This window comes from Saccostrea cucullata, unplaced genomic scaffold, assembly GCF_032062105.1.
Source record: "Saccostrea cucullata isolate Sc308-1 unplaced genomic scaffold, CSIRO_AGI_Scuc_v1 ctg434, whole genome shotgun sequence".
Taxonomy (NCBI): Eukaryota; Metazoa; Mollusca; class Bivalvia; order Ostreida; family Ostreidae; genus Saccostrea; species Saccostrea cuccullata.
In genome coordinates this window covers 47,389-57,047 of record NW_026924500.1, presented here as the reverse complement: position 1 = coordinate 57,047, position 9,659 = coordinate 47,389, and the positions used below count along the sequence as shown (strand labels likewise).

The window sequence follows — 9,659 nt, the reverse complement described above, 5'->3', positions numbered from 1 at the left end:
CTAAAGAGTAATTTATATTAGAAAGATGACAAGGCCTGTTCTAAGAATAGAAGAGATAAAATATTTGGAAGGAGATGAAATTGAACAGAAAGCGAAACTGGACAGAATTTTGATTTAAGATTAAGCCCAAATGAAACATTTTCAGTCATTATTTAAGATGATTTTAAGTGTATGGGTATTAGCTATTAGTAATGTTGATTATATATTCTTAATGCAAAGTTACATTATGTATTTTATCTTAAATAATTTGTAAATTGTAAGAGCCAATACAAAAAAGAAAATGAACAGTGAAGAGGCCTTCGTTTTTCGACTATGAAAAGTCTAATTTAAAAAAATCATATTAACGCGTAACAATTCAAGAAAATTTTTGCTGCACAAATTATATATTTTTGTGAAAAAAATACTGCTTCACTCAATTTATTTTTTGGAAATAAAAAAATGAAAATTCCATAAACGCACAACAAATGAATGCAAAACATTTAGCATTAAAATATATATCACGCAATATAGTATTTCTTTTTATAGCCTAAATATGTAAAATATCAAATGAAACTTTGTAAATTATTTTAATGTATTTTCTGAAAACCCTTCCTAATAGTATGTGACCCATACGAAAGCTGATATGGGATCAAATGTACACAGATTACCTTATGCGTCACCAATTTTATTAAGGTATAGGCCCCTATAATTAAATAGCATTTTTACACAAAAGGAGCATAATATCTGATAAAAATTTGCTTGATATCATTGTAATGTTTAAGAGAATATGAGATACACCTATTATAATAATGTTTATATTGAATTCCTTCTTTCGATTGAAAAAAATCGATTTTTTGTAAAGTATTTAATACTTATTAAAAATTGAAGAAAGGTTTAAAATTAAATACATATGGATATAATGAGCACCTTTCAAGCTCAAATACCAAATAAAAAAATACAAATAAGGAGCAAACAATAACATAAGAGGTGGGATCAGGTGCCATAGAGAAGAAATCATATCCTGTAGACTGGTCATATTAACCGCCGTGTGCTCCTTGTCATGATCTGGTAAACGGAAACTTAATCATCAGAAATTTCAGCGTGTAAATAATGTCCTCAGCTTATATATAAAACAATGTTCTCAGTTATCAAGTAACATGCATTGACTCGGTTATATGTCAGTTTGCTCGAATCTTCCAGCAAAAATTCCGCCTAATTATGGCTGAAATATTGCCGACTTGGCGTTAAACAATATAAAATCAATCCAGCAAAAATTGGTTCTGTCAGGGTTTTTTTCTAATAGTTTTCAACACATGCCTGATGTCATTGGCCAACTTAAGTATAACGGCAATCCTTGGTTAGAGAGCATTGATTGAAAACATTCTGAATTATGATGGATATGTATGTTAAAGATGACAACTTTGAAACAATGAAACATTTTTCCAATTTATTTATTTCATAAAAAAAAGAAAATATTATCACAACACATAATACAATCAGCATTATAATTATGTATTTTTTAAGCATTCAGTTTTAACAATCGATACATATTTTAAGATTTTATTCAATTTAAATCTTTTTTTTATCTTATTAATTTGCCACTGAAAATTACGGTTGTTTTGTCAGTTTTTTTGTGCTCCACAAGAATTTGGAAGATGCAATTTCTTTCAAAACCTGGACATCATTCAAATAACGGGGGTTATTTTATTCTTGGGGATTCGGTGTTAAAATTATTTTTTTTAAGCAACTAAAGATCCAAAGTTGTGTTAGGAGAGATTTTGTTGTTTAAATGAAATATGTAGGCCTACTTAGTATTTATCTTATTGGAATGATATTTAATCAATATTCTCATACATGTATTTACATTTTATGGTATGCTTTGCTGCATAATGTAGTACTTAATTTCTTGTTAAAAATAAAAAAAATATTGTATTACGAAAAAAAACCCAAGCGATAAAGTTCTGCTTTTATATTGCAGGATTTTTTTTTAATAACAATTGTAAATAGATAGCGTTAGATAGAAGGCAAAAACTAAACAATTACTGCATATTAGTCATAAACATATGTAAATTGAGAAGTCTTCCAAATTTTTGAAAATTGCATGAATTTTCACTGTGGATTTTCCTCGAATAGGTTAGTTTCGTTTTGAACTTCCCGACCTAGGTTTTTTAACACGTGACTTTAAAATGTTCTAGTTTCGTTTTCGTTTCTCTTACAAAGTACACTCGTAAGTTGATTATATGCAAGAACATAGATTTAATTGTTCGAATTATATGCTGTTTAACGTCCCTCTCGAGATTTTTTACTCATATGGATTTAATAGTTCTTAGAGGCTTTCTTGAGGGTTCATTTAATTTATTAATGTTTTATGTGCATATTTGTTTACCTATGAAAAATGTTTAGTTTCTTTAAAAAAGGTAAGTTCTGATTTTCTCCTCATTTTTATGAATACGTCTATACATAGATTTAAAATCAGAACACTTAGTACATGTACTTTGTTTTAAAGTGTTATAAAATGTACGATAATGAGTAAAGGAAATGTAATGTTGTCAATTGTAAATGTACTACACCAAAATTGTAAGGGTAAAAGTAACTCCTTCAAATTTGTAAATGTTACATCAAAATTGTATATGGTAAATATTACATAAGGATCTTCTCTACACCTTTAATTTTAGGGTTCTTTTGTGTAGATGGAGTGACCCAGCATTTGACATAGAATAGAATTTGACATGTAATTTGCACTGTATGGCATACTAGAAAATAAATCCAAGTATTTTAAACATTATATTAGACCAAGATAGAGTTGACAATACTAACTTACAATTTTATTTTTACAGCACCAACACAGAAGGACATGCCACGATTCACCGATAAAAAAGAAACTTTTTTGATAATAGAGAAGATAGAGGTAAATCTACAATATAAAACACAGATTTATTAAAACAAAATCACAAAATTTATTATTATTACAAAAAGTAATAATTTCATCATAATGTATATTTCTACTGAAAATCACTAAATGATTAAAAAAAAAATGACAAGATGATTATTATTACGAATAATTTCCCTGTATATTACGAAGAGATACATTAAAAAATATTCGAGCAAGGTGTATTCAGACATATAGTATTCCTGTTTGGCACGAGAACGTACTATGACGTATAAATAATTTTTGTTTAAAAAAGTAAATGTATAATTTTATATTGCATATTGTTTATATTGAAAGGAACTTCTAGGAGACCTTAAATCAAAGATCAGCAAGAACGAGTGTTCGAAGTGTGGAGTTGCTATTGTTGAGGAAGAGGGGTCAGGTGACTGTTATTACCCACCTCCACAAAAATTTGATCAAAATTCGAAAGGAACTGGAAAAGGGCAAACAGAGAAAGAAATTATTGATAAACAACGTAGAGGGAGCTACGAAACTGAATTCTCGAGAGGAAAAACTTCCAAAGACTATATAAAACAACTAGAGGAAGAAAAGAAGTTTTTAAACAGTAATTGTCAAAAGCTTAAAGAAGAAAACGAAAAGAGTAGTGATGTAATAGCTGATCTGAGGGAAACCCTTTCAAAGAATGAAAATGAAATTGCCAATTTTAGAGTAGAGTTGAAAAAATACAAAGAAAATGCACAAAATCTGAGAGACATTATTGCAAAAAAAGAAGAAAAAATAAAAGCATTAAATGACACAAATAAAGATTTCGAAGAAGAAAAGGCAAAATTGCTTCAAAGAATTGAATGTAAAGAAAAAGAAGGGAAATATCAAAATACAAAGCTTGAAGAATTGAGGAAACTGACAGATAAATATACAGCTAATAATAAAGAGAAAGGTAATAGCTAAGGAATAAAAACAAATTTTCAAACAATATATTACTGCCAATTAAAATGTAGATGCATTTTCCTATTACTCTAGAGCAACACTGAGAGATCATTTGTCTTTCATATGAGAGCTTGTTGGCACGTCATGGTCCTTATCTTTTAATTGCAACGGAAATTAATTTGATGAAATCATGTAATTTGGTTATCACATACATGTAACTGATGTCTTATGTGTATTTACCTTTAAACTAACTTGATGTATATTTTTGACTTATTGTCAAGAAAGTTTTCAATGAATTCTATTTAAATATAAATTAGGTACTAGTATGTAAAATCTTTTTTCAAAATACCTATTAAAAAGTATCCATTTAGCCAACCATTTGGTCTGGACCTTTGACCCACTTTTGAATCAAATTGTTTTGTTTCTATGGCATCAAAGTTTTTATTGTCATGTTAAGCTGAAATATATTTTGTAACTTTGATTTTTTATCCAAAGATAGAACAAACACAACTATTAGAATACACTGATAATTATTGCTTGTACTCCGCATGAATATAATTAATTTTACTTATATCCTTCTTTTGAAGAAAGCCAGATACAGAAATTAAACAGAACCATTGAAGGTACTATTTTATTTTAGGAAACAAGAAAAGAAAATAATAGCATTGTATATATTACTAATTTCATTAAAGAACTTGTAATAAAAAATGTAAATGTACAGAATACTTTTTTTTCAGAATTAAGAAATTCAAATCATCAACATAAATCGTCCCTATCTGTCAAAGAAAGAGAATTAAGCCAGGTAGAGGGTAAGCTACTATACTCACCTTATTCATCAAATCAGAAAAGTTCTCATGACCTATTTTCATTTTTATCATAAATAAAACGCAAACGTTATCTCTTGATTTTTTTAATCAAAGAGAGATGTAGAGAACTGAAGGTCCAACTCGAAATGAATTCCAGAAAAGAAATTAGTAAGTCTTCCTTCATTACATATTGAATTAATAATAGATTTATTGTTGTATTTCTTAATCTACTTACATTTTAAAAAGGTGTTGGATTTCATACAACACTTGCACCGGCCATGTCTTCTCTTATACTGGACGGACTGATGAAAGAACTAAGTGGCCGCTTAGCGGTGGAAAAGGTGGATCTGGTGAGACGGCCATTTTCCGGAAGTACAGATTTGAATTGTCCTCTGCTGGCTATCTGTGTCAATGTGTCAAGGATAGGGACGGATGCTAAAGAAGTTCTGAAGGGAATACCAAAAAGTATGTAGCTTTACAAGTTCAGTTTATTATCAAATGCTGTCAAAACTGCATTTGGTAAAAATCCACTATTTTGAAAAAACAAAACAAATGAATTTCAATCATTTTTACTTGTGACAAGATATCTCACAAATTAGATATTACGCCTATTTTGATTAATAGATGAGATTTTAATAATAAATGTTGATCATTATAGATAATGTACATTATAAATCTCTAAAGGGATAGATATATCAAACTGATGAACATACTTGTCTGAAACTTTTTTTCTGTGTAGATCTGAAGTGTATCATATGGAACACAATGCATTTAGCCATAGTGGCACTTATTTTAGTTACTTTTGGTTGTATTAAATTCTAAAAAGATGACTTTCACTGTGTTTTATTATGCATATAATATTTAGTGTATACTAATATGTACATGTATATTCTTGCTGAATCTGGATACCGTCATTTTTTTTTCACTTTTATAAAATGTACATGCATGCTTCTCTCCAAGTCTATAGTAAATTGTGGTGACTTTTTTCATATGACTTTCATATTTTTCTTTCATATGTCACCTTTGAGTACAATTAGTAAACGGACAAAATTACATGAAATAGAAAAAAAAAATATTGCATTATTATAGTACATGTAATTTATTGTCAAATGTACTTTTCCTTTCTTTTTCACAGCTAGCAACTTCAAGGACGTTGCACTTTTGGTTTTCCATCATAAAGAGGCCCATGCTCTACCAAGTCAGTCCAGTGACAAAATTCTCACTGGAGCAGATTTCAGTCATCTTGGTACTATTATAGATTTCGCTTTTCTATCTCAGAGAGGAATTTATGAATGTGACATGAACATGATGGGTATCGAACGAATTGCATCCTTCCTGCTACAGTACAAAACAAGGAAAACGTGAAACTTTGTCTGAATTCCTAAATGGGGCTTGGGGGGGGGGTCAACAAATAAACCATCAGATATAACTTTGTTTTATGATAATGTATCTTAGGCTGTCAACAATCATTTTGGCAGAGAATCATACAATTTAGTTTAAAAATTTGATCATTTTCGTTTATCTTTATATTGAGCTCTTTTTCTAAAGATTTCTTTAGTTTAAAATGGCTACAACCACCCAGCTCTCTAAATCAGAGAAAAAAAGCCTTATCATATAATTAACTAAAATGTTTGAAAATGTTAATCAGACAAAACACATTTTCCTAAATTTTATTTAATTTTATTTTTTACGATATTTACACTTACTTTCAATTTGTAAAAAACAGCAAACAATATGAAAAGAATCATGTCATTTTATGTCATAATTTGTATCCTTATCATTAAAAAAAACTGCAATTAAAAAGCAAAGTAAAATATCTGTCAATTTATTTTTTTAAACAAAACCTTCAACTCGACATTTTGATATATCGACGACGTATTATCAATTAACATTAGTTACTTCCATTCACATGTCGACTCGATATATCCCATTGAGCTTGAAATAAAAGATACCACGTAAAGTCAAAGACAGGCAAATTCCAGCAATTGAAAAGAAATAACAAAAAGGCTAGAGAAATGTCCATCCCTGACTTCTTTTCCTAACAGATTGCTTGGGGAGCCCCCACCTCCAAGTTTAAAACAGTTGCTATTGACCGTTAATTGTGGAAATTTGAATACACAATGTACAACTTTAACACATGTTTGCAGATTTATTTTGGTTAAAATACGTTGAATTAAAAAAACCCTGCTGTAAACATGTTTGTGATTTTATCTGTTGCAGAGAATAAACATATCTAAAGTGTTTAAATCTTTATGTGTTGAACGTTTTTAGCTCTACTGGTCAGAGACCAGAAGAGCTTATGCGATAGTAATGCGTCCGTCGTCCGTCCGTCTGTCTCTCTGTCCGTCTGTCTGTCTGTAAACAATTTTTCAAAATGCTACTCATCCTACAGTTTTGATCCGATTTCAATATAACTTGGCACACAAGTAGACTACACTAAGATACATAATTCTATGAATCGGTTTTTTGATTTCGATGAACGGTGTAACCGTTGTGACTAAAAATAGAAATATCTGTGAAATGCTTTCGAAATGCTACTCCTCCTACAGTTTTGGTCTGATTTCAGTATAACTTTGGCACACAAGTAATACACTAAGATACATAATTCTAAGCATCGGTTTTTGATTTCGATGAAAGGTGTTGCCGTGGTTACTAAAAAATAGAAATTTCTGTGAAATGCTTTCACAATGCTACTCCTCCTACAGTTTTAATCTAATTTCAATTTAACTTGGCACACAAGTAGACTATACTAAGATACATAATTCTGCGCATCAGTTTTTGATTTCGATGAAAGTTATTGCCATGGTTACTAAAAATAGAAATATCTGTGAAATGCTTTCAAAATGCTACTCCTTCTACAGTTTTGGTCTGATTTCAATATAACTTGGTACACAAGTTGACTACACTAAGATACATAATTCTTTATATCGATTTTTGATTTCAATGAACGTTGTTGCTGTGGTCATTAAAAATAGACATTTCTGTGAAATAATTTTAAAATGCTTTTACAAATACAGTTTTATTATTATCATAATGTGGCATGGCATGTAGATGTACTATATTAAGAAACGTTATTGTCTTTATTTTTTTTTAAATTTATTTTTATGAATGATATTGCTATGGTATTAACTAAAATTGGAAATTCTTTAAAATTTTATTAAAAGCTACTCTTACAGTTGTAGTCTAATTGCAGTATGGTCACAAAAATTGACTTAATCAAGGATCGTTTTTCTATTTATTGCTGTTTTAAAGTTTCAAGTCCCAACTGAGCTACCTTTCTCTTCCTTTGTTATAAGTATAAACCAGTAGAGCTACAGTCTCGACAGAGACTTCTGGTTAAACATAAAAAAACCTGAAATATTTAAGTTTAAAAAACACTACGGTGTTTATTCAGTGAATTCATTGTGTTTATTAACTGTATAATCTTTAAACATTTTTTGTTCATGATGTGGTTTGTATTTGAACAGAATTGAAAAAGTGTCTCCATGTTTTTCGTATTTAAACATTTAGGTGTATACTAGTATACGAGGATTGTCCCAAAAAGTCGTAGACAGGAAAAGCAGTTTATTTTCTCTTTGTTGAATTAAATTTCTTTTCTTCTCATAACAAAGAGTAACATTATATGATCATGCATTTCAAATTTCATATAATGATATCACATTTAATAACGAAATTATGAAAAAAATAAAGAAAGCATGTAAGTGTACATCGGCGCACGAAAGCAAGCGTAATTTACGTCTCATAATGTCATGATCTCTTTTTCTGCTTCACTCGCGTCTGTTAATATTCATTATTTTTTTTAAGTGAAAGACCACTCTTGACTAATGGACTTATATAAATTCACTACTGTCAGGTTTTTTGTTGTTTTTTTAAGCAGATTCAAATTTTAGTCGAATTTAGTCGAAAGATCGCCATACATTGTAGGTAGCAGATGACGTCGTTCGTGGCCCAGATTGTTCCCCGTTGTCTGCGTACTTAACAAACAGTACTCTACTTCTTACATGTTGTGACTAATTTCGGTATAGAGTAAAAACTCTCAGTGAATCCCATGTCATTTAAAAATAACTTCCCTATTAAAATCTAGTGTGTAATGTCACTTTTGTACTTTTTTCCCCGTCTCTAATGTATACAAATTATATTCAAAACAATTTATTATATATCCGTGCGCCGGTTACGCGTTTGACGACGTCATTTTCATTAATAAAACACAATTCCAACAACATTTTGAAAATCATGACACCAATCGTCCGTTTCCAATGCTATTTATACTAAATTTTGACATATTATTAAGATTTTTTATTCTGATTTCACTGATTTAAATTTGACTTCAATGTTTTACATAGTACTAAAGAAATAAAAGCAAATGCAATAGTTATATGCGAAAAATATTTCGAATTTCGCTCGTCCGCCGACAGACCTTATCGTCCCTCATATAACCCGTCCTAATATTATAAATATGAAAGATATATATTTCAAAATCCGCAGTCTTAACGGACATTGAATATGTTATGTTTATGCAAAATTTGGTTAGTATTGGTTGCATGTTTTAAAAGTTATAAACATTGTCTACGACGTTTTGGGACAACCCTCGTATATGTAAATAAACAAGAAACGAATAAACGATAACTTTTTTTTTTTTTTTTTTTTTTACCTCGGAAGGTTAATATGACATTACAGTATATTAAATTATATTTACAATCACTCAATATCGTTTCCTTGATCTTTTTATGAAGACTTTGCCATTAATCAGTGCATGAACAACACTAAGCAAGCCACGTGCGTACATTTCTTGAACAATGGCTGTTCCATCAGTTATGAATACAATTACATATTCATCTTAAATACAATATTTAAACAAATTTAATTTTAATGATTTTAATAATACAGATGTAAATATAAACAATGAAAGGCTTTCTTTGATTGTTAGTACGGGAATTAGCGTCGCAAACAAGATGCAAATTTATATATCTAGTACAGATTCTTTTTTCATATTTTAAAGATATACAGTGGCGCCTCATTTATCCGGACGCTTTGGTTCCCAAGCAAATTGTCCGGAT

At 29.6% G+C, this 9,659-nt stretch overlaps 1 protein-coding gene across 3 annotated transcripts in view; it reads left to right on the top strand.

Annotated features, from left to right (window-relative positions):
- The first annotated feature begins 2,066 nt into the window (after window positions 1–2,066).
- LOC134266554 (uncharacterized) overlaps window positions 2,067–9,659 on the top strand; it is a 38,012-nt gene continuing 30,419 nt past the window's right edge. Inside the window, exons 1-8 of one of the 3 annotated variants that reach the window (XM_062748776.1) lie at window positions 2,067–2,206; window positions 2,817–2,887; window positions 3,206–3,806; window positions 4,384–4,419; window positions 4,534–4,605; window positions 4,717–4,770; window positions 4,849–5,067; window positions 5,738–6,057. In XM_062748776.1, the coding sequence (XP_062604760.1) occupies window positions 2,834–2,887; window positions 3,206–3,806; window positions 4,384–4,419; window positions 4,534–4,605; window positions 4,717–4,770; window positions 4,849–5,067; window positions 5,738–5,967 (1,266 nt within the window). In that variant the 5' untranslated portion in view covers window positions 2,067–2,206; window positions 2,817–2,833 and the 3' untranslated portion in view covers window positions 5,968–6,057. The other 2 variants (XM_062748774.1, XM_062748775.1) reach the window with 2 other exon arrangements.